The 24,265-nt window shown below is 51.0% G+C and overlaps 3 protein-coding genes across 7 annotated transcripts in view; 2 read left to right on the top strand and 1 right to left on the bottom strand.

Moving 5' to 3' along the window:
- The window catches only part of ARHGEF18 (Rho/Rac guanine nucleotide exchange factor 18), a 53,138-nt gene extending 47,960 nt beyond the window's left edge, over positions 1-5,178 (top strand). For all 4 annotated transcript variants that reach the window (XM_074851287.1, XM_074851286.1, XM_074851285.1 and 1 more), the window contains one exon: positions 77-5,178. In XM_074851287.1, the coding sequence (XP_074707388.1) occupies positions 77-237 (161 nt within the window). In that variant the 3' untranslated portion in view covers positions 238-5,178. The remainder of the gene's footprint in view (positions 1-76) is intronic.
- A 5,242-nt stretch (positions 5,179-10,420) lies between these two features.
- On the bottom strand, positions 10,421-17,848 carry LOC141935389 (ectoderm-neural cortex protein 1-like). Of its 2 annotated transcripts, XM_074851525.1 has the most exons (7): positions 17,773-17,848; positions 17,508-17,696; positions 17,247-17,425; positions 17,001-17,051; positions 16,638-16,781; positions 11,970-13,776; positions 10,421-11,018 (listed from the first exon to the last, which is right to left on the bottom strand). In XM_074851525.1, exons 1-6 carry the CDS (start codon positions 17,836-17,838, stop codon positions 11,997-11,999), a joined length of 2,409 nt encoding a protein of 802 aa, XP_074707626.1. In that variant the 5' UTR covers positions 17,839-17,848; the 3' UTR covers positions 10,421-11,018; positions 11,970-11,996. The 2 variants fall into 2 exon arrangements, with proteins under 2 accessions (XP_074707626.1, XP_074707627.1); XM_074851526.1 differs by lacking the exons at positions 10,421-11,018; positions 11,970-13,776; positions 17,247-17,425 and having other exon boundaries at positions 16,591-16,781.
- SAXO5 (stabilizer of axonemal microtubules 5) lies at positions 17,837-24,220 on the top strand. The gene is given in 12 exon segments (XM_074851512.1): positions 17,837-17,865; positions 17,898-17,976; positions 17,978-18,077; positions 18,080-18,161; positions 18,163-18,509; positions 19,620-19,723; positions 19,909-19,995; positions 20,046-20,202; positions 20,551-20,669; positions 20,889-21,090; positions 22,040-22,128; positions 22,653-24,220. Coding segments are annotated over 12 exon segments (1,599 nt in total). The 3' UTR covers positions 22,857-24,220.
- Positions 24,221-24,265: the final 45 nt, after the last annotated feature.

A 24,265-nucleotide genomic window follows, 5' to 3' on the forward strand; every position in this document is an offset into this window, starting at 1 on the left:
ACTTGCATGTCCATGGAAATGCATCAGGCTCTCTGTGCTGTGTCATGAATATGTTGTCTTCCATTTTTTTCTGTAGAATTGTATGGCCCTACAGATGCTCAGCCGGAAGCACTTTCCTCTGCCTCAGTGAACCTATTCAAGCCCAATAATGGTCACGTTCAGACCCCGGTGACCTCTCAGCCGAGTCTGCTAAATGTGCAAGATGATACCAGCAAAGAAGATGTCATTTTCTTCTAATTGTTTCCATTTAAAGATTAATCTTCTAACATACTGTTTTAAGAACTCAGGCTTCAGTATTCAACGTGACAGAAACATGACATGGATGTCTCTTCATCTCCACCCCATTCCTACTAGCAAGTACCAGACCAGGATTACTGTTCTACTTTGTTGGCTTCTCTGCCAGCAGCTCAGAATGAGGGCGTAGTAGTAATATTTTGCTTTTAAATTCTCCAAACATGGAAATGTATTGACATATGGCATAGATACATAAATTCAGAGCATATTAAAATGTTGCCATTTGTTGTAATGTGTTCTTTTTGGAGAATGTACACTCTTTGTGGGCACCATCTTGTAAATTGTTATGGTTGATGTTGAACCGCCTGGATTTTTATGTAAAAAGTTTTAGTAGTGTGCCTCAAAATGGCTGCGAATTTTTAAATCCTTTTTCACAGGTACATGGTCAGGAATGGATTATGCTAACAGTGTGTTGATAACTAGTTGACTAGGAAGCCGGTCTCCTTACAGCCAGGTGTGACAGACATTGTGATACCCGCTCAGAGGAGCCAGAGCAGCGTCTCTGTTTTAGTGAATTCAGTGGAGCACGTGCTCAGTGCCAGGTACGGTGGAAGAGAAGGTAAGCTGCTTAAGGGAGTCTTCAGGGGGTCAGGAGCTCCACCTGCTTGGGCATGAGAAGGGTTGGACATGTCAGGATGTACAATGGTAACGAAGAGCTGGACTAAATGCACATTTCACTGGCCGTCAGCTTGCAGCGGGATACCTGTCTCCTTGGACACGTTGGGTAGCTCTCCATGCTAGTGAGAGCAGCGCAGGTTCCTGAGCAAAACTCATGAGTTGGTTCAGAATGAACTTAGAGACTTGGATTTTGTTCTTTGCTGAAGACGTGTATAAGAAGCGTTTGAATGCAGTAATTTATTGTCTTGTTTAATCCTAAATTTTCTGCATCTTTTGTTTGTCTGTTAACTTGTTGGGACTTTACTCCAAGTACCAGAAGATATCAAAGCTGCTGTTACTGCAGAGGCTTCTCTGCAGCACTGTGTCAGGAATGAAGGGAATAAGAACTGTTTGGTTTTAAAATAAAAAAAAAAAATTAGCTAAACCTGTGTTGGTTAGCTGCTTACAGCTAAACCAGCTTTGATACCTCTTGTTAAATGGGTCAGTTCTTAATCATGAAATGGTGGTGACATATTAAGTGTTCTGCTCAAAAGGCATTATTTCCCTTTGTAGTAATTTGCACAGTCATTTTGTTGTATTGTATTACTTCACTCTGTGTCTCTGTTCTTCGTTACACACATCCCCTACGGATGTGTATTCCAGTGTATGCTGAATGTGAGCAGTCAGATATATTGTGCAGCAGAGAGATTGTTTAGAGGGTATTACAGAATTAAAGAAATCAGTATCTCAGAGCTTAAAAACTTGGGTTAATACCTTTCAGAACATGAATGATAATAGTTTTTTCATACGTTTAACTCTGGCTTAAAGTGATTTTTAGCACCAGTGGATGGAATGCCTGGTCAGTTCTCCATCCAGCCGTCTGGCAACGGCATCGAATGGCAATTTCTCAGTCTCCTCAAGTCCTGCTGTCTCAGTGGTTAGGCCCTATGCGATGTTAGTAATGTTCTCTAAGACTGTAACTTCGCTTTGCTTGAAAGTTCTAAAATTATTTCAGTAGTTACAGTGCAAGCAACGTTATAAATTTTCAGCAGAAGATACAGTGATGATAATCTGGGTTATTGTCTTCAGACAAGAAACTGAAAAATCCAAATTTACTGGTCAGTGTGAGAGGGGAAAGATACGCTACAAAATACTGAATTGGTCTTAGGGAGCAAGCACTCCTTGCTGCAATGCTTCTTGGATTTAAGGGTCTTTTCTTTGCTAAATGATAGTGGTATAAACCTGAAGCAATGGCACTGAGTTCGGTGAGAGGAAACGCCAAACCGTCTGGCTTGTTACCAGACTGGCGATGCTCCCCCAGCCCCAAGAGATTATTACTGTGAAATTGGACACACTTCACTAATACCAAAGGGCTGCTTGGTAAATCATCAGCATTGCAGAACTGACAGAGATTATCAGTGGTGAGATTGGCAGAAAACAGAATGGGGAACATAGTGATTTTTGCATTGTTGTGATACAATGTTGATGGTTAGAACCTAGTTCTACATTATACTCATTTTGTGCATTCCTAAAAGCTAGGTTGGAATGGAGGAGAATTCTTCTTAAAATCAATGTAACTTCTGATCAAGCCAGCGTGTGAGATCCAGCAGCTCTTTAGGACGGATTTTTCAGTCGGCTGATGCGGAGACTCCAGTCATCTCTGATGGCCGTGTAATTTCTCCTGTAAACATACAGTGAAGCAGCAAGAATGCACAGTATGGTCACTCCTTCGTGCTGTGCTTTGGGCCACTCCTAGTGAAAACTCTATGCCCCCATTGCCTTAAAGTACCAGGTTTTTAGGAGTTTTAGCCTAAAGTGAGGTTACATCAGTGGAATAAACCACCTCACACCCCTCTTTGGTTGTCTGGGTATTTGAAAACAACTTCTGGAAACATTTATTTGGTTTAATTGTGTGCCTGCCCTAAAGTACAGGACAGAGTGTTCTATGGACTGAAGGTGTTCATTTGACTACTTTCTTCTGTGCAATGAAGGAACTCAGATATAGAACAGTGACAGCTAGAAAATAAAGTCTGCAGTGAGGTCTCATTTCTTTGAATGTCTTAACTTAAACATACCTGTTTTCATACTCGTTGCCAGCAGTGCTTTGGATAAGTTCTGGCTGTTAGCAAATGGACCCAGGACTGTTACAAGCTAGGCTGTTGGTTCAGCACCCCAGAAGCTCTGTGGAATATGGGTCTTCAATCTGTAACTGAGAAATTACCTTAAAAGTCATTATCTGTCCTCAGTACACGTGTCTAGCTGCAGCTAGCTTTATGAAAACTGTTTTCGCCCTGAATAGGGACTGCAGCTCCTTTCCCTTGGGTCAGAATTTAAGTGCCATACCAGGTATTCATGTGGCTTCCTGTTAGTTCCGTACCCAGCTTGGAGAAGGTTTCAGAATTAGCAAATGCTTGATCGTGTCCTTGCTAGTGCAGAGTTTACCGTACCAGAGTATGATAAAATTATCTGTAGAAGGCTGAGGGAAGCAAGTGAAAGATTTCCTTTAAATGGATAATGGGTCATCCTTTCACTTCCGCAAAACTGAATCTGTGAAATTGTTATCAAATCACTCCAGTTGAGTGAACTAGTTTTGGACTCTTTACTCAAGTCTCGTTCCTAGAAAAGTAACTTTTCTGGGCAAATTAGATTGCAAAATACTGCTGTGTCCTGGGCTAAGTAACCTGCTGTTGATTCTGAGTAATATCCTTTCCATTTGACTTTTTGATTACTTCAGATAAATGTTTCCTTTTAAGTGGTATCTGAGGACTAGACAGTTCAAAATTCTGTGCCTCCCAGGTGCCTTTTGGCTTCTTTCTGAGCTGGGGTGTGGAGGAAATTACAGCACGAGCTTTGAACTGCCTTCTTTGCTCTGTGTCTCAGCCTTAAAATGATTGTCATGTTTGTCCTTTAATATTGTGATGTTGCAATGTAGAGGCTGTTTCTATGGTTCTGATTTTCAATTTTAACTCTGGTGTACAGGATGCTTCCTCTTTCCCTTCCCATCTGGAATACGGTCGTTTTGTGTTCCAGACTGAGGATCCCTCCACGTTCACTAGCGCTGAGCACATCTGCCCTGTGTGTGCTGTAAATGCTTTCCTAGTTTTGAGCTGTGCTGTCTGTGGATTGTAGTTGTGGCATGTCCCACAAATTGAGATCGCTAATCATTTCTCAATGTGAGGCAGAAGAATTGGTATTTCTAGAGATGCTTGCTCATCAAGGTAATAGCATTCCTGCAAAGGTAGGAGTAATTCTAAATAATTTGCGGACAGCTTTGTCTTTCTGAGTAATAGTCAGATGATCCTGCATACATGGAACTTGGTGTTTGTCATTTGCATTTCCAATGGAAGTTGAAACTTAAACTAGGAAAGGGTTAAAAATACATATTTCGTTTCACTTCTACGTTCAACTCTGCAGAATAGGAGCTGAGGCTCCGCGGTGCTGCTCGGTGGAGTCCCTGTGTGTTGTGCCCCTGTGCAAGGGAATAGGGAGCGTTTTGTTGTCTTCCCCAGCAGTTCTCGCATTTACAAGAAGAAAAAAGTCTTCTTAACGCCAGGTTACGCATGTGCTATCCTTGCCTGACCCTCTTGCTGAATAGGTAAAAGAAAACCCTTTTCCCCTGCTCTCTTTCGAGGCCAGACCCAACATCTTTGTAACCACTGGCGGCTCTTTATCATTTACCATCTGCATGTTATTCATCAGATACCATTTGTGTGAGCTCTGGTTCATACCATTTGTGCCATGTTTATAAATCAGTTTTTTATATTTTTGTACTGAAAGAAATTGGAGCACTTTAGAAAAGTTTATTTCAAATTCCATTTCTGTTTGTACCTTGGAAGGAAATCTCTCATGAAAGTAGATCCTGTTGGCATAACTGCGTGCATCTCACTCAGAGCTGTGAACTCTCTTGATGCTCTTTAGTCTTAGGTCTGGTTTCTAGGCCCACCTTGCACTGTAAAGATTTAATAAATAATCATGGTCCATGGTTAAATTGACCATTTTGTTGGGGAAGCATTTGGTTTTGTTTTTTGTTAGGCTGTAAACATTGTAAATAATTCCTTTACTGTTGATACTGCAGTAGCAGCATCTTTGTAGTCTATTTTATTTGTAAAGTTGATGGTTAAATGTTAATATTCTGTTGAATTGTGCACTCTTGATTAATTGTAAACTTGATCTTAGCACACCAAATGATTTTTACAATGATTGCAATGTTTCTCCACTGAAGGATTTCAGAGCTGCAATAGGACTGAAACCGACTTCTAGCAATAAAAAAAAACATTTAAAAACTGACTGCCTTTATATATATATATAATTATTTATTATTTTCTATTTGAACTGAAGATCAAAGCAGCAGCCACTTCCCACGTGCTTCTCATTTTCTACCCTGGACAGAAATAACGTGCCGTAGGAACAAAACTCTGCCCGTTTTCCAGAGGAGGGATCGGAGCGCAGGAGGTGTTGGGTGGAGGACACCAGTAGCTGCAGACCTTGCCCGTGAGGTGAGCGCCCGAGGAACAAACCAGCGGGTCTCAAAATGTCTGAACTCAGCACACTACTGAGAGAGGGAGCTTAAAGTTGCTTCTGTTAGCCTGTAGGTACTTTGCACGGTGCCAGTGTGAGACATGCCTGGCTCTGTCCCAGACAGTATCGGTTCCCATTTGGAACAAGTATAACAAAAATAGAAACTTTCTCCCTAGTGCTTGTGCCAATTTGGCAGCCCTTGCTCCCAGCACCATCCCATAGCCTCTGGCTGGTGCAGTGCTTCCCAGCTCCGCAGTCAGCAACTTGTGTTTCCTGGTGAAATCCCCACTTGTGGCACACTGGCAAGCTAGCCCAAAAGCTGTAGCCTCGAATAATTTCTAGAGATTAGAACAGATGCAAAACTGGGGGGAGAGTGGGAGAACTGGGACTTGGATCAGTGCTCTCGGAGGAAGACGTATGATTTTTATCATCGGAATCCTGCGCTGTAGCCAGCGTTGAGGAAAACCCTCGGCCAGTTCTGGGTGTGACAGCACCAGTGGCGCGGTCTGGGAATCGCTTTGCGCCGCGCTACGTCTTTGTGTCCATCAAAGCACCTCTGGAGGACCCAGGCTCTTTCTGTCCAGGAGTTGGTAGAATGCAGTCTGCGTTTTTCAGTCTCTGAAGTGCGGTTGACATCTGGGTTGCGGCACAAACTGGAACTCAATTGGAAAAACACAAGTTTTTCTACTTTTTTCCAACATATGTAAATAATCAAAAACCTCTACGCACACCAGTGTTTAAAATACTTGATCTTTATGGGAAGTTACGAACTGACGTGTTAGCAGATGAAGTTTTAAAGTGTGTGTGTGTGTATAAGCTTTTGCTTGTACTTCCTTTAAGAGAGTATTTCTTGCATCTGCTTCTGCTCTGCTCAGCTCCCAGGGAGCGGAGCCGCAGTGGCCGCTGGAGGTCACTGCCTCTGTGCGCTTTCCAACCTCACCGGCTTTGTCACAGGGCGAGTAACTTCACGTCCATTTCTAAATACTTCTCAGCAGCAAGAGGTGGAATCAAAGTGATTTCATGGGGGACAACTGAGAGGGACAGTCTAGGACCGAAGTTACAAGGAGCTGCTTCCACAGCAGTGGGTGTAATTTTTATTTTCTAATTGCACTGTACTTTCCTGCAGCCGTAACATGTGTCAGACCCGTAGGAATTGTTTCTACAGGGACAGAAGAGCCAGGATCAGGGAGATCCCAGGTTAACGTGGCCAAGAGGGATTCCTGCAGCACAGATTCCCACCGGCTGCAGCAGCCCAGAGCTCAGCGGGGGCAAGTTTAAATCTTGGGCAGAATTTGCATCTGTTGGAAGTTGGGTGCTGCTGCTGCCATCGGTGTTCAAAGGAGTGGGGGTGTTTCTGTGTTACACTCCGGTTCTTGCCGCAGCAGCAGGGCAGACGTTCCTTCGGTGATGGCAAACACCTTGACTGACAGCGTCACTGATAACGCTGTGGCTCCTCTGTGAGACGCGTTCTCCTCCCTTCACAAGAAGGGTGTGATTTCAGGAGAGGGTGTGATTTCAGGACGGGTGGCGGTGCCTTCAGAGCTGTTAACTTGCTCATACCAGTATTCCAGCAGCTCCGCCCTGCCTTGTCTCTCTTTAAAATCTGTAGCTAATTAACCCGAAACCCAAACTACATTCTTTCTATTTGGATGAATCACTCGGAGGCCATAGGCAATGACCAGCTTTATGCTAAACCTTCCTCTTTCATGTGGGTGAGACAGGACTGATGGTTCCCATACATGCATCTGAGATTCATCGGCAAACCAGATGCTTGAGGACAAACATGCACAAAGGATATTGGCTCCGCAGCGTGCTCCAACAGTGGGAATGTGCTGGTTTCTGCCTCTCCCTTTCCTCACCCCTGTGACTCGAATCCGGTTTAATTTCTCATCCCAGCGATGGGGCCAGCCCAAGGCTCCACAGACAGGGGCTGTGGGGCCTGGCCTTGTTTGCTGCTTCTGGGCCCGTGGGATCTGGCAGAGGATAAAAGCCAAACCCTCTCGGAGCTGGCAGTGCTGCAGTGTGCGACGCACGGTCCCTGGCTCTGGGACGGTGTCGCACGCACAGGAGAGGCTCAAACAGGGCCGGGATCGCTTCGTTACGGAGCTCCAGTACACGGGGAGCACGAGAAATCCTCACTGCAACGTGACTGTGCCTCGCCCATGGCAGAGCAGCAGTCGGTGCCTTTTTCACTGTATGGGGCACAGCGTTGCCAGACCTGAAGCCATCCCAGAGGACTGATTAATTGTTATAAGATAGTTACTAATTTAATCAGGAAGGACAGTTTGCGCCATTTCAGCGAAGCAGCCATATCTTGGAAGGTACTTAAGAAAACTCTCAGAACTAGATGAGTAATCAAGAACTGTAACACACAGAACTAACGACCGCCAAAGACCCCATGGAAGCCCATTGGAGACCCAAGTGTAATGACTGTGTAGATATGATAATTAGTTCTGGGAAATTTAATGCATACGTATGTTAACAGAGTGATCCAAGCTTTGGCTGAGGCAACAGACGGTGGACAGGTTAGGTGGAACAATTCCCTCATGTCCCTGGCTGAATAAAGTAATGCCTGCTCGTTACTGCGAAACCCAGCGTTGAGGAGTTTTATTCCCGATTTCAGTGACACAATATGCAGCTCTTTCAGGGGATTTCAGACAGCTGGATGTGTAATGTCCTTTTTTCCCTTCTAGAACACCTGAAGTCACGGACAAAAATCACACCGTGTGTCGTTAGTGCTTTGTTTTTCCTGGGCTGCCATGTAACGGCAGCGTGGACTCCAGTTCCTCGCTAGATGTGTGCTGGGGGCACTGCAGAACATTTGAATGGTCAGTATCGATCTCAGCCAGAAAAGGGAATTTCTCAGTTAATGCTGTGCTGTTTTTTTGTGATTGACAATCACTGGCCATCCACAGGGGCTGCTGAGCACCTACGAACGCGAGAAGCGGTATCGCTCACTTAAAATCAACGCTGGCTGGCTGTCCTGTGGCCAGGGGGGAGGGGGGGTCAGGCTGAGGTTGTATTTCTCTGGCTGTGGTGGTTTGTGGGCTTTGTGTGAGAAGAGGAGCATCGCCTGGGAGAGCGACGGCACACAGATTGTTTTGGCTTTGAGCCTAACGATGCCCGTATGTGGTGCCTCTTCCAGCTGTGGGCTGGGGTCCAGCTCCTGCAGCTGGAGGGGTGCAGCCACAAAGTGGGGTTCTGGGCTAGGAGGAGAGGCCTAGGTTTGAGCTGGGTCAAGATTCTAAGTGAATTCTATTAATTCAGGAGGATTTCTCTCCTGGTAACCAAATTAACACCTAAAGCAACTTCACCTGCAGCCCAGTTGGACTAAATCTTCTGGCCCGGGTGCTGAAGCAGCGAGTGGATCGATGCGTGGAAATGTCAAACTGGGAAAACAGGTCTGTTGGGACGAAGTCAAGCACGCAAGAGTAAAAGGTGTCTAACTTTGCCCAGGGGTGCTCCCCGCTGTGCCGGGAGCTGGTTCCTGCCAGGAGGAGGTGGAGCTGGAGGGACAGCACGGGGCTTTCTGCCAGATGAAGGAGGATGAAGGCGATGAAATGCAGCTCTGGCTGTCTTTGTTGCCAGCAGTGGGGAGCCACCGTGGAGCAGCCAAGCCCAGGTGTGCTTGAAGTGCTGGTTTTCCCTGAGAGCTCTAAGCGGAGTTTGAAATGAGGAAACAATTCACAGACGCTCACAAAGGCTTCAGCAGCAGGGCTGCTCGCTCCCCGGGCTGAAAAGGCCGTGAGCGTGGCTCAGATAACATCCCAGCGCCGGGAGCAGGGGGCAGACAGAGACCCACGTTGCTAGAAGCAACTTTGTCCCTGGTGCAAAAGGCGGATGTGGCTGGGAGCCAACCTCGATTGCTTGGCAGCATAAATAAAACAGCTGCTGCTCAAACGGCCATGAATGAAACCTCCGCTCCTCGGACTTGCTGAGCAAAGCTGGACTTTGTCCGACCCTCGGGAATAGCTGTAGCTATGATAAAGGTGAAGCAGCTCCGTGCTCGCTGTCGGGGAGGGAGATGCTTCCTGCTGGCTTCTAGTCCCGGCTGTGTCCTGTGCTGTGACTTTCCCCTGGGCTGCAGACTCACCTGCCTGCCTGCACTCGCGTGTGCGAGTGTGGCCAACCTGGGAGCTGACCCACGCTCCAGATGCTGCTGCCCATGGTGCTCCGGGCCGGCTTTGCAGGGCCCTGTGGTGCTCCAGTCCGGCTTTGCAGAGCCCTGTGGTGCTCCGGGTTGGATTTGGGCTCGTGTCCCTGCACCCTGGTGCACAAGCCTCCCCTTGGGCTCAGCAAGCGATGGAGAGTCAGCACAAGGGTAAATGAAAAAAGGCCCAGCCTGGGGGCTGAAAATGGCAAAGGATCAGAAAACAGGATGGAAATGAAGTCAGTTTATCTGCTTCAGCCACCAGCAGCAGGGCAGCTTGCTTCCTTCCAGTCTTGCCAGTTCTTGCCTATACTAGCAGCTAGGAAGGGTTGTGACATTGATTTATTTAATTCTGAAATTGAATAATGGATCACACCCAAACCATGCTTCTGTGGTGAGACAGTTGGTTGCACCTTCGATGCCTGTTTCCTCTGACCATGCCGATTCCTGTCTCGCACCTCCCACCCCCAACACCTTTTCCTTCCCAACCGCTGCCCCCACCACCACCTGCAGCAGGGCCCGGAGCACACAGCCCTCGGGGAGAGATGTGGCAGCACTTTCCTCCATTCTTTTCTGCAGTGAGGAAACCCAGCTCTGCAAAAATGACCAGGGTAAGGGCAGAGAATAGCTTAATTTTTGAGTTTTAAATAGATTTGCGTGTCCTTCAAAGCTGGAAGGCAGTACAGGACCTGAGCTTTCCTAAGTCCCGTGTTACAAAGCTATGGGAAGATCTGAGCCCTCTCCAGCTGATGAAGGTTTGGACTCATAAAATTGCTCTTTGCTGTTTTGCTAAATATTAGTCCAGGTGTGGGCTGGGAAAACTTGCAGCTTAAGCACACAGAACAGGCAAGGGACACGGTGGATTTTATTCAGATTTATTGAAGCAGCTCCAGGCTGAGTAATAAACACACACAACTCCTGTATTAAAAAAAAAAAAAATAATAATATACAGAACCAGCCCATGGGCAAAGTACTGTCACGTGTTAAGGCATTTCAGGCAACTGCCTCTGGTGCTGCCGGCATTCCAAGTCACAGCAGACAGCAGCACAGTCCAGAGCCTGCTGCTGGTTACTTAGGAGCTTCCTTTGTCCTTTCTAGTAAATATCACTTAAAACAAAATATTCAATCAAAGAAGTAAAAAATATTCCTCTGGTTCCTGCTCTGAGATCACACGAGTTAGGAGAAAACATGGAAACCTTTTACCATCTCAAGGGACAGCACAAGCTGCCAGCCCAAGGAGGTCCCTCCACGCCCGTCCCCGCCCTGGTCTGAACGAAGGGGATTTACAGAAGCAGTTTGAAGCCAAAGCCGTGGTGCCGTGGGCCCTGCTGATGCTAACGAGCACCAGGGCTGGCACCCAGTTCACAGGCTCCCGCGGTGGGAGGAGGCTCTCCTTCTGCCCGTGTCTTCGGTCGGGGTCCTCAGTGAGGTGAGACACTGACAAGATCAGGTGTGCAGCCTGTAATGCAGAAGGAGGTACTGTGAGATCAGGGCTCAGCAAACCCGAGAACACTCCCCAGGCCTCGAAACCCCCAACGCTCTTATCATGGAGTGACTGCTGCGTGTTTTCCCCTACAGCAGGAATTTTCTATAGGTATTGCAGGATATTTTATTACATTAAACAAGCCCATTTGGGTAGTGTATCTCTTGTAAGGGGAAAAGAAAAAACCTGCAGGGATCTGTAATTCAGTGGCATCTTTTCTGCCAAAAGCCTTTAAAAAGGTTTCATTCCAGCTGCAAATTTTTAAAAAGTTAATTGCTGTGTAGCAGGAAAGAAATGGCATGAAAGGGACACCAGAGAATAGTTAGAAGCGGAGAAACCCTGTGTTTATATGTAGACAGGGCTTGTCTTACAAATGCAATTACCAACCATTCTAGGACTAAATCCCAGCTGTAATCCTGTCCTGGCACCAGCTCACATCCCTCACATCCCACAAGACATTTGGGTGCCACAAGCAGATTAGTGGTGGCACCAGGAGGAGGCGGCTGCGCTAAAAGCAGCAGCCAGTCCCCCATGGCACGGCGGGGTCTCCCCCAGCTCCTGCAGCCAGTCTCCCTCTTAACATAATGACCGACTCCACGCTCTTTCTGTACCAGGGACGACACCCAATCCCCCTCGCAGAAAGCATTCCCCAAAATCTTTGCATAGGCCAAGGCTCCGTGGAGGGGCTCGGATGCCACGTTAAGTGTCTCGTTATTTATACTAATCTTCTCCCCGCAGCATTTCAGCACCTAAGGAGACGATCCCTCTCTCCTGCAGGGTTTTAGCTCCCAAACTACCAGCCTGGAAGCACATTTCTGGACCTGGTGCTCACTAGGACAACTCCAGATCCACGCGCCCCTCGGGGTTTAACCCTTGTGCAGCGCAAAGTTACGTAGAGGAGCTCTGGGTTGATCCGCAACTATTTACCTTCCAGTTTCTTCGCCACACCGTGACTCAGGCAGAGAGGTACTTCCAGGTGCTGACGAAGGCGGTGGGGATGAGGGAATAAGGCACCGTCGTGACGCTGCTCCAGGTGTCGGATGATGGGTCGTAACAGTCCAGCGTTTTGCAGCGCTGAGCCCCGCAGTAGCCCCCCACCACGTACAGTCTGTTACCCGACGTAACAGCGCGGCAGCTGATGCGCTTCGCGGTGACGTCCCCAAATTTGGACCACTGGAAGGTGTCACTGTGGAAGCGGTAAGCGGAGCTGGCGGAGAACTCCGTGTCCCCGCCGATGACAATGATGTGGCTGCCCACCACGGCGGCGGCCGTGTATCGCCAGGGCTGGGGGCAGCTGGCGGGCACCGTCCAGCGGTTCTGGCAGGGGTCGAAGCACTGCACCTTGGGCAGCTTCTCCTGGTTGGCGCTGGTGCCACCGAAAACAAAGAGCTTCATCTTGGCTCCCACCACGGCGGCGTTGCTTACGCCTTCTCGGAGAGGAGCCACCAAGGACCATTTGTCCAGCTGCGGGTCGTAGTGTTCGACTTGCTTCAGAGAGACGGAGGGAGAGGCCGGGAAGGCGCCGCTCACGGCGGTGTGACCCCCCACCACGTACAGACAGTGGTCCAGCTCAGCGGAGCCGTGGCCAAACCGTGCCACCAGCATGGGAGCAGCTTTCGCCCACTCGTCGTGGAGGGTGTCGTAAACCCAGACGTCTTTGGAAGCGCCGTTCTCGGAGCCTTTGCCGCCGGTGATGTACACTTTGCACCCGATGGCGCAGGCGCTGCACTCTTTACGAGGGCTCGGGATGTCGGCACGAGGGATGATCTCGCTGGTTTTGTGATCCAGCATGTAAATCTTGTCACACATGAAGGTCTGGCCACCGAGCAGCAGCAGGGCCTGGCTGACCTTGCGGGGTCGGGCACAGCACCCCGTCACCAGGCCATCGTTTTGCAGGATCTTCATTTTGCATCGTACGGCGTCGGCCACGATCTCCTCCCCCAGCTTGTGGCTGGTCACCAGCTTCTCGCAGGCCACTTGCTTCCGCAGGTAGGACTCGGGCAGAAGGGCCAGGCGGACGGAGCGCAGCAGCTCGGGCAGAACTTCGTGGCGTCGGGGCAAATCGTACCGGATCCAACCTATAACAGCTTCGTAGACCAACGTCTCATCCTCTACCTCCAGCTCTTCGCTCTCCACCAGCTCCAGCAGCTTGTCTTTGGGCAGGCGGAGGAAATCTTCGGTCTTGCAGAGCGAAGTGAAGTTGGCCAACGCCATCCTCCAGGACAGCTCCAGCAGCCGCTCGCAGCAGTGGGCATCGGACAGCAGCAGCATGTTCAAACAATTCCCAGGGTAGAGATTCTTCTCCAGAAAGTCGGCCGAAGCATCCCGAATGTCCTGAAACTGCAGCATGTCCCCAGCCTCCAGCAAAGACTCCGCGTTCTCCTCGTTAATCAGCACCCGGGCCGAGTAGGCGTAATCCAGCAGCAGCTCCAGCACCTCGGGGTGGAGGGAGTCGTGGAAGTTGACTTCGGCGTCTCTGCTCTCCTTCAGGCCCCCGCTGAACATGGCGTCGAAGTACCGGCTGCAGGAGGCCAGGACGGCGCGGTGGCAGTGGAAGGTCTGGTTCCCCGCCCGCAGCACGGCGTCGGTGAAGAGGTGCCGCTTGCGGAGCAGGTTGAGGTGGGTGAGGAGGCTGTCGGCGTGGCCCGGTTTGTGAAAAAGGTGGATGTTCATGGAGCCGGAGCTCGAGCGAGATTTCCGGTTCTCGTGGCTGCTGACCGACATGGTGCTGAGCCTGCTCGCCAAGGGAAAAGCGGAAAGGCAGCACGGAGAGCCCGGCAGCGCGCTCACCGGGGACCGGGACGGGCGGGGGTGCGCTGGGAGCACGGTGCCCGACCGACGGCGAAGGGAAGCTCGGAGGGGGCGTCCCGCAGCGGCGGGGCTCGCCCAGCGAACACCGAAACGGGGCTGCGGGCGGTCCCGGCCCAAACGCCGGTGCGAGGGCAGGGCGCGGCCCCGCCGGGCCCCGGTCAGGACCGGGGGAAGGGTGCGGGGGGGTCGCTGTGCGCTGCCGGCGCTGCCCGCGCTGCCCCGCTCCGCCGCCGCGCCCCGCCGCGTGGCCCCTGCGCCGCCGGCCCCGCCCCCCCGCGGCCGAGCAGCCAATCAGCGCGCTCCTCCCGGCTTTGTGAATGGGAGCCGCGGCCTGGCAGCGCGCGTGCGCCGCCGCTTAACCCCTTCCTGCCCGGCGGCAGCGGGGCCCTGTCCCCCCCCCTCCCCTCCCTGAGGCAGCTCCCGGGGCTGGAACCGCGTTCCCTCCCGCAGCGAGGCCTCGGCAGCCGAAAAGAGGACGGCAAAGTCATAAAGCCCGGCTGGAGCTTTGGCCGTGGAGCCGCCCCGCCATAAAGGGGCCGTAAAAGCAGGAACGGGGGGTCTGGGCTGGAATCAGCAGCTCAGCTGATCCCGGCTTGCTGACAAAGGGAGGTCACGGCCCCAACAAACCATCCCTGCTCAGCAAATGTTTCCTGCGTGGGGTAAAGCAGGAGCTGAGTTAGCCTGATGGCCGCAGCAGAAAAGAGAAAAAAAAAACCAACAACAACAACCAAAAAAAAGGAGGTTTTGGGAGGATGGGGTCTGCCTGCGCAGGGTGTTGCGCTAAAAAAGAGCGAGTGCTGCCCTGGAGGGTCAGCAGCCACCGTCGGTGTGTCAGCAGGGACCAAAACGACTCCACAGAAAAATTTCGGAAATTCTGAATTACCAGATTTTGCTTTATCTTTGTGCGTCTCAGTTTGTGCTGAGCTTCGCTGGCTGTGATTTAAATTAAATCGCTCGATGAGGAAAGGCAGGAAGCGGACGCGCTTAGATCAGTTTACAGCGTCCTTTCTCTACGTTAAAAGTGTGGGTTAGAGTTTTAATAATTTGGCAGCAGAGCTGCGTGTATTTGCTTTTTAAAATATATATATATTTTTTTAAATATATATAGTTACACCTTGTCCCACGCTGTGCAGGAGAGAGTGATCTGAAGGAATGGTTTAACGAGGTTAAGAATACAAAGAGATAAATCCGATTTCTTCTTAAAAACCACTAAATTGCAGTGATAGGGCTGGGCAGTGGCGACAGTTCAGGCACAAGACCTGCAGCAGGAGGAAAAACAAGAGCCTCTTCCAGATAACACCTGCCTACGCTCCGAGTTGTACCAAAACCTGTAAATCTGACACCAAATTCTGAGCGCAGTCAGGGAGGCGTCTTCTGGGGCCCTTTGCGGGGTGAAGGTCCAGATAAACAGCAAGGACAGGGCGAAGGATAAAGAGTATCAAGACCTCGCGCTGCTCTTTGACCACAGGCAGGAGATAGTTTCCCCTGTCAGCGCCAAAAACAACAACAAAAAAAAAAGGTCAAACCTCCCGGAAAGGCGGTGTGCGGCGTACTGCGCTGCAGGGAGCACGAGCACCGCGCAGACTAAGCAGAACCGTTTTCAAAAGAAGCATTTCCATGACAGTTAGTCAGGTGCTCTGAATTATTTCAGGAGAAGGAAGGCTGGTAACAGATGGGGAGCTGCAGCTAACGCAGCACAAAGGTTTTCTGTCGCCTCTGCGCTGTTTGGAGCTTTCTGGAAGCAGATAAAGAACATTTGCCCAGTGATCAGAAGGAATGATTGCTCAAGGCCACCTTTGAAGCATTCACCTCGTTTATTCTTGGCACTGCCTAGAAATACAACCATAAAACTCATCATGGCATTGGTTTGATTGCTCCTTTGAAAAGTGATTAATAAATTTGCTTTTTAAAAAAAAAAAAAAAAAAAAAAAGTGCGTTGGCTGCTGCCAGAGCCTGGTGGAAGAGCTCCACCCGGTGGCTTTCTGTAAAGGCACAGCTGGAGGGTCAGTGCTGCTTCTCATTTACCCGGGAAGTCTCAAATTTCGAGTATTTCTCCTTAAAACGAGCAACACAGACTAGAAGAGAGCCTCGCGAGGCACTGCTGACAGTTGCTATTTCCTCCCCCTCTCGCCTCCAAAAGAAACACAACCATCACAAACAAAATAACCGTTTGCTCCTCTTTGCACTTGGGTATCTGCTCCGGGCTCAAACACCAAAATATCTGATGGAGAAGTTTCCACGATACCGGTCACCTCCCTGGTTCAGGTGAGGCACGAAGAGTGGAGCCCGGAGCTCAGAGTCACAGGATCCATCCCTCGGGAGTTTTGTGTGACAGAACTGTGGCCGTTTCTCCACCTAATGCTGACTTTGTGCTCTTTTAAGTGACAGTGAACACCGGAGGATTGCGTTTGTCTTTTGGGACAGCAGAAGGAAGGATGGAAGTGACTTTTTTCCCCTCTATTTTACCAATCCTAGAAGATTTCTTGATTTTCAGAGGATTCGCCTGAAAGATTTCTCTGATGAAGAGTGATAAAAATTGTTAACTCAAACAATCCTCTCTGTAATAGACATCTTGACTACAGTCCCAATTACAGGATGCGTGAAATTACAACCATCGACACCCAGGAAAGTTAAAATACACCCTGCCTCACTAAAGGTATTTTTGCCATGTAAAAATTTGGCTCTTGAAGCTTAATTATGTTTTATACAGCTTCAGAATTTCCTCTTCTAGATGCTTGGTAGATACCAATCAGGGAAGATATGGTCCCCAGGAGACCTACTAACCATGGAGGAAAGCGGCCAGCCCAAAGAAATCCCGGAGGCAGCCAGTGGATTGCGTTGGCGAGATCTGCCGCGTCTGTGAGGACGCTCAAGACTTCAGCCTTCACTTGGGCTTTCATTTCCTGTTGACTCTGAGGAGATGATGTACTGTTGGAAGCAAAAGTAACATTAGCAATAGCCCATAATGGAATAATAATCAGCAATAGCTCACAAATGAGAACAGATATATTTGGGTTAAATTAGCTGTATAGCCAAGGAGGGAAGTCACAGAATCATTCAGGTTGGAAAAGACCCTTGGGATCATCGAGTCCAACCATCAGCCCGACTCTACAAAGTTCTCCCCTACACCACATCCCCCAGTCATACCGCTTGTGCTGCCTCAGCTTTCTTCTTAACTGGAACAAGATTCTCAGGGATCTGAAAACAAGACAACAGAGTTATTTCTCCTGTAGCATCAAGGGGGAGGTTTTTTATGTCTAGCATTAACTGCATCCATGAGGAAAAGCACCCTTCTGCAGCTGAGAGGATCCTTCATTTTAGCCCGATTACAGGGAATTCCTTCCCTGCCCATCTCCTTCCCACCGCAGATTGCGGCACCCCAGCCAGCCTTACCGCAGGATGCCCAGGAGCAGGGACACGGCCCAGAGCGCCGTGCTCAGAGTCCACCACTTCCGAGAGCCGACAGGGATGATGCCGGCGTCAGCCGCCCACGCAACGTGCTCACAGGGGTAGTAGAGCTGGCTGGCCAGGTTGCAGAGCACCGACAGCCCCCGCACCAGGCTGTCCTCATCCTGCGGGGAGCACGGGGGACACGCCTTGGCGCCTGCGGCGTGGCCGGGGAGGCTGCCGGTGCTCCCCGTGCCCCACGCTCACCTTGGGGCCCAGCCCGTAGCCGCAGCTGTAGCTGAGCATGGCGAAGTCGTCGAAGAGCCGCAGGGCCGTGCGGCAGGCGCTCAGCTGGGCCGACACAGCCAGGAGGCTCCCGGGCAGCCCGGATGGCGGGGCCTGCGGCCCGGCCAGCGCCCCGCCCGCCAGCTGACAGCCATAGCAGAGCGCACGGACCTGCGGAGGCACAGCCCGGTGAGGGCCCGGCCGTACTGGCAGGACAGGGCCCCGCCGGGCCGCTCCCGCCACTCACCACCCGGTCGCGGCCGCGGTAGGTCTCCAGCACCGCGACCAGGCCGCTGAGGGCGCCCGCCGCCATGGCAACGCTTCCCGGATGTGACGTCAGGTGGAGGGGAGGGGCTCGCGGCTCGCCTGGAGCGGGCGCGGGGCTCGCCGGGAAGGTGGCGGAGCCGTCGCCATGGCGACGCGGCCCGGTGGCTGCCGAAGCCCGGCCGCGGCCTCCCGCCGCCTCGGCGATGGCGACCAGCGCGGTGCCGGCGATCCCGGCCCCCCTGACGGGCCTTCCCTTCCTAAAGGCCTCCCACTTCCAGCTGGCGGCTGCGCGCCGGGAAGCGCCCGTCAGCCATTTTCTCACACCCAGTTCTCCCCTTTCTGGGGGGTTTACAGGTCGGCGCCGGCCCCGCCACGGGCAGGGGCTGGGCTCGGCTGGGGGTGATGGTGGGGACACCTCCTCGGAAACTCGCCTGGCGTTTCCAGAGAGGCCTCTGCAACCGGTGGCCCCAGTTGTTCCCCCAGAGTCGCATGTCCACGTGTGCACAGACCCCTGCATCCGTGTCCTCAGCGACGCGGGAGAGCTTCCCCTGTCCCCACACCCCCCTTCAGAGACCCCCCTGCCCACAGCCAAGAAGTGGAAGGATAACATTCCATGTGGCGACAGAGAGAAAATAAGGCTCCCTCCATCCATCTACACCTTCTTGTACCCGACACGGGAGACCCAGCCTGCTACCAGACCACGGCACTCGCACAGGGGTGAGCTGTTTTACAGACCCGCCCGTCCCCAACAGACCTTCCCCACAGTCCAGGGGGTTCAGTGGCTTGGCTCAGAGTCATGATGCGAGCAATTAAAGCTGTTAGAACTATTTGGATATTTTGCTTTCCCTTTTTATAGCTGAGTCAATCAATCTGATGCTCACAGAACAGGTTAATAGCACTAAGAAGAGCCACTCGCTAGCCAAGCTTTTGCTGCGCACCCTTTCCAGCTGCCTTTACACTCTCTGTATCCCCAGATGCTGCCGTTTTCACGCTTCTGATGCACCTCATCCGTGTTCTGCAGTGTTGCAGCTCACCTTATCGCAATCTGGTGTAAACTGCTTTGCCATTTCATTACATGAAATGTATCAGAACATACATGTATCAGCCATAGCGTGGCCAGCAGGGACAGGGAAGGGATCTTACCCCTGTGCTCGGCACTGGTGACCTGCCCCTCGATGAGTGGGTTCAGTTTTGGGCCCCTCACTCCAAAAAGGTCATTGAATGACTCGAGCGTGTCCAGAGAAGGGCAACGGAGCTGGTGCAGGGTCTGGAGCACAGGTCTGATGGGGAGCGGCTGAGGGAACTGGGGGGGTTTAGTCTGGAGAAGAGGAGGCTGAGGGGAGACCTCATGGCCCTCTACAACTCCCTGACAGGAGGGTGCAGAGAGGGGGGAGGAGTCTCTTGAGCCAAGTAATAAGTGATAGGACAAGAGGGAATGGCCTCAAGCTGCGCCAGGGAAGGTTTAGACTGGCTCTTAGGAAGTATTTCTTTGCAGAAGGGATTGTTGGGCATTGGAATGGGCTGCCCAGGGAGGTGGTGAGTCCCCATCCCTGGAGGTGTTCAAGAGGCGGGCTGACATAGCACTGAGGGATCTGGTGTAGTTGGGATCTGTCAGTGCTGGGTTAACGGTTGGACTAGATGATCTTCAAGGTCCCTTCCTACCTAGATGATTCTGTGATTCTATGAAATAGATTCAGTAGTACTAAAATGCTAAAAGAGCAGCTGCCTCAAGATTGCAGCTTCAATATCATTAATATTTCCTTTCAAGGGTAAATAGAGCGTATTTAGAAATAACACCATTCACTTCCCCTTCTGGCTGTTTGGCAGGATGTCTTCCTACTATTAAAGGGGATGGACAGTCCTATTACCACACTTCTTATCAAGCGCAGTTTAAGGGTGAACGGAGTGCACCCGCAAAGCCAAGTGAAAAGGTAACAGCATGATTTTGGGGAGGACCAAGACACAGTTAAAGGGCAGCACGTTCTCATGTTGAATTCTGTCCTGAAAAGGGCGGGATCTGTGCCAGTGAAAACCAGATGGATGGAAAGACACAGAGGGGAAACAAAGGGATTATGCTTTAAGTGGCTGTTCTGTAGCTCTCCTGGCTTCCCTTCAGCACACGTCTCCTATTAAATTTGGGGATCCTAGAAGCAGTGGATCTTTGTGCGAGCAGAAACGTGCCTACAGTGCGCCAGGACACCAGGTATCAGCAGGAGACCCTGATGGGCATCCCCAGGAACTGCTCTTTCTGAGGAACACTGCTAGTTCAGCAGCTCCTACCTGGTATCTTGCAGAGTCTATGACAAGGAACGTGCTGCCTCCCAGATCCACCGAACGAACATGCAGCTGGGGGATGGTTGCACCAGATTCTCCACCTCGACATCAGAGCTCTTCCCAGGGCACGATCTGGGTAGGGGAAGTCTGTGACACAGAGGCAACGTGTACACACCACTACTGAGGTTTATAACAAGCTGAGCAGTAGGTTTTATCACTTGGTTTTAGTGATGTAATTATAGATAAAGATATAACGCATTCATATGATATGTATATAATTTTATATTTTGAATGTTTTATAGTTTTTACATACTCAGCATCAGTGTCATCACCGTGAGGCCCAGTTTCATCCTCGCTCCCCTTCCCTGGCAGGATAAATCGCTGTATTCATTCCTGTGCTCTACTGCAGGAGGAGAAGCTGCTGTAGCTATAGGTTGTTCAGAGACCGGAGTGCTCTGACATCCTTCACTTTTGCTTTCACCAGAGCCTGTAACTATTGTTCATCCCAACAAATATGCCTCATCCATGCCCAGAGGCGATGAAGACCCTGAGAGAAATCAAGCGTTGGTAAGAACCACGACTACACAGCTCTCCTACCCAGAGGTCTGTTCCCAGCTTTGCTGTGCGGATGTTTCTCTGGTGGGGACCCTCTTTTCTTTTACTTATGCTGCTCTGGCACCTACAGCCGATGTCGTTGTCCCTTCTCCCCTCCCCACAGCATGTGGCAGTGCTGGACTCGGGGCTGTGCAGGCTGTGATGTGCAGTAGGGCGCCTTTCCCAGCTACCGCCTGTTTCTGTTACACCAGCTCTCCTGTTCTCCAGACTGACAGGTGGAACCTCACACCGAAGCCTGACTTGCTACTTCAGAAACATCAAAGCAACGTCTGCCTGGGAGATGAGTGTTCAGGCTCCCATTTCTTCAGCGCAACACAGCAGGCAGCCTATCAGCCGCCCTGCCAGAGCCAGAGGGTGATGGCAGACAGCAGGAGCCACCGCGAGAGCCACATCCCCTTCCACTACCACAGTAAGGCCGCGTTGCTCAGGCCCTTGGGGTGCCCGCCGAGGTTCTCCTGGCTCTGGGTGAGGGGCAGCAGTGCCCAGGGCTCTGGGAAAGGAGGCAGCGCAGACATCGCAGTTTGGAGATGGCAGGAAGGCACCGGCGCAGCATCAGGTCTCCAGTAAATGGTGACTGTTACCCCAAAACCAGGCAGGACAGCTGTGCTCAGCCCCATGCCTGCTGCTGCTGGTTCCCACAGCGGCTCCTAATCTCAGGAGAGATTTCACCTCCCCAAATGCCATCTCACCAGCCACATCGATGCCTGTGCCAGCCATAGACACTCACTGCCATCACGCAGCAATGTTCAGCATGTTCAGGCGACATGAAAGATTTCTGGGATGTGAACCAGTGGCTCAATCTTCCTCCCTTGCTACATTTGTTTTTAGAAGTTGTTTTGCATTTGTATTTGGGAGGAAGGAGAGGATTTCGATCAAAAGCTGTGCTTATGCAACCTCAGGAAGGGATGTGGTTAGAGCTGGTCATGGAAGGCATTAAGAAAATCCTCCTCTGACGTTGTCTCCTGTTTCTGATGGCCAGTACTCTGCAGCTCAGAGAGAGGTCCCTTCATGCCATGTATCTGTTTCTAAGCCATTTGTTTTACTAAATGTGGAACAGATCATAGCTGAATCGATCCTTTCCTTGGCCCCAAACTTCTGGACCAGCTCCAGAACTAGCATATGGAGTGATATTCCTGTAACTGCCATGTGAGTTTCTTCATTTGCCTCCTCACCCTGAGAATTGTTTTCTGTCTGGGCAAAGGTTTTCAGCAAAGTGCTGATGGCAAAGCCTGTCTTTTCCTCTCGTTAATGGAAATGCATGCAGCTCTGTGACTGCAAGTCAAACTGCAAAGCTTTTCTGATGTTGCCTCCTAATTTGCTGACTTGAATTTAATTTTTATTTCAATTCCACCTGTCAGCAGATGAAAGTTCTGTCACAACCACGCAGGCCATGCTGGTCCCACACAGACAGCAGAAACAACTACTCTCCGAAGACATGCTACAGCAGGTGCAGCCTTAATAGGCTTGGATTTACCATGGGGCGGCTTGGGGAAGCAGGATTATACCAAGCGAAGCTGTAGCCTCCCCATTAACATCATCGGTTTTAGTGTGTGCTCTTGAGCTACTTGAGACAAGACAGCCATGTGTCAGATCCTGTCTGCCTCCAGTCTCAAGTAAATGCTCTGTGGGGAGCAGAGTCGTAGCTGAGAAAAATCTTTGAAGGGAGAGGAAGGACAGGGAACCAAATCCCTAAGCCAAGGAACATTGCAGGGAGCGGGAAGGTGATTCTGGTCCCTCACAGAGGGTCAAAGAGGAAGACTGGCGTGCCTAGAGGTGTCCAGCCAGGGTAAACATCTCTTTGCACCACCAGCGGAGAAGGCTGCGCATCTGCCAGAGAGAGAGAGGATGCAGGCTGGCACAGACTGCACCTGCCCGGGGGGGTGACCCCTCAGATGTAGGGGCTGCCAGGTTCCACATTACCACCTGCCTCTTCCCTGGCTCCATGTGCTGAAAGCTTTTCTCTGTCCTCAGATCAAATGCTCACACCTGGGGCTACCCTGGAGGGCGCAGAACCTCTTCAGGACCCAGCAGAAAGAGGAGTTCACGCCCAAGTCCAGAGGCCCAGCGGAAATCCAAACGGCAAACTCCCCAGTGAGCCGTATCCCCCTGGGGACCCTGAAAAGATACTGTCCCCAGAGGAAGGTGAGAAAAGATACTGTCCCCAGAGGAAGGTGACCTTCACACCGTGATGTTCTCCCTTCTTTGGTGACCGCCCAGACCTTGCTACCCAACCTACGCCTCGTGTTACCTGTTAGCAGTCCTGGTGCCCTGCTCTTGGCCCAACTGTGTGTTATTACAGGGAATGTTTCTTTCTCAGATTGAATGAGGACACAAGAAGGTGTTGTGACAGCAAGAATAAACACTGGGAGATTAGCCTGGAGATGTGGGTGACACATCTCTCCGGATTGCGAGACCCACTGAGTGCTTCTAGGCAGGCGCTGGGGCAGGAGGAAGCAGATGGGGTAGGGGGAAGCTCAGAGAAAGGGCAAGAGATCAGAAGCAAAGTGAGAGGCACTGTCAGGGCTGTGTGTGGGCTGGCATATTCCCTTATTATCTGTTTGGATTTTGGTGTCAAGGCCTGAAAGCAAAGGTCAGTGAACAGTAGGGCAGAGAGGTAGCTCTCCCCAGCTTATGATGAGTGGGCTGTTTTCCTAGAGGTGAGCTGTGTATTTTTGTTGAGTTGATAACACATGTGGGTTTCCAGAATGCTGAGCTTGCACTATCTCTGTTTGGGAAGTAGGTATTTTAAAGAGGGATCAGTGCGGGCTGGGCTGCCCCGTCGCCTTGGGAGGCCGAGTGAGCAGGGTCAGCTGCCGCCTTGTCACAGCTGCCACTTCACAAGCTCTTCTCAGCCTTTCGATGCAGATGGGCTTGATTCACATGTGCCCTGAGCCAGCACCAGAGCGTCTGAGCACAGGTTACTAAACCATTTCCAATTGCCGCAGTTTGTGTGTGAGCTGGGCCCACGAGCCCTCGTGCTCTCTTCTTGGGATTGGACTCTATGTCTCTTGGGAAAGGGACAGTCTTCGCTCCAGCCACGTACTCACGTCTTGCAAATGCGGTATCTTCCGCCGGCGCGTTGCAAACACCTCGATTCAAACACCTAGATTGCATCATTTGGTGTAGTAACAGGGTCTTGCATCTGCTACAAGTCTGTCCCATCACTTTGACATGACCCTGAGGTGGCATTGCCACCTGTGTGACCGCAGAAACAGCCACGGTTCACTGGGGATAAGTGATGGACGTCACCCTTTTGGTGGAACCAGCTGGTTGGGGAGCTGTCGCTGGGAGGACCCTGTGGTTATTCACTTTCTTTTTCATGTGGATTTTGGTGCAACTTCAGACACAGAAAGTAAACTGGCTTCTGAAAGCAAGGGTCTTTGCTTTCTAAACTCGTCTCCCACCCCTTCCAGCAATGCCCCAGGAATGCCTGAACTGGGAAGGCCAAACAACCTTTCTTCGTTCCCCCAGCTTTGTGAAATCTGCCAGCACGGTTGGTGGTGTGTGACACCCCTCCCTGCCGACGGAGCCACCAGCACGTACCAGTTGCACGTCGACAGTGTCTGTGACTCAGAGATAAGATG

This window comes from Strix uralensis, chromosome 27 (assembly GCF_047716275.1).
Source record: "Strix uralensis isolate ZFMK-TIS-50842 chromosome 27, bStrUra1, whole genome shotgun sequence".
NCBI classification, from domain to species: domain Eukaryota; kingdom Metazoa; phylum Chordata; class Aves; order Strigiformes; family Strigidae; genus Strix; species Strix uralensis.

What these genes read in the sequence shown, in the direction of transcription:
- LOC141935389 (XM_074851525.1), bottom strand. Translation starts at nt 17,838, where the DNA reads ATGGCGGCGGGCGCCCTCAGCGGCCTGGTCGCGGTGCTGGAGACCTAC. An exon ending in CTGCTCCTGGGCATCCTGCG is followed by an intron (nt 17,052 to 17,246) that starts GTAAGGCTGGCT and finishes TCTTGTTTTCAG; the next exon opens with ATCCCTGAGAATCTTGTTCC. An exon ending in AAGCTGAGGCAGCACAAGCG is followed by an intron (nt 16,782 to 17,000) that starts GTATGACTGGGG and finishes TGCTTCCAACAG; the next exon opens with TACATCATCTCCTCAGAGTC.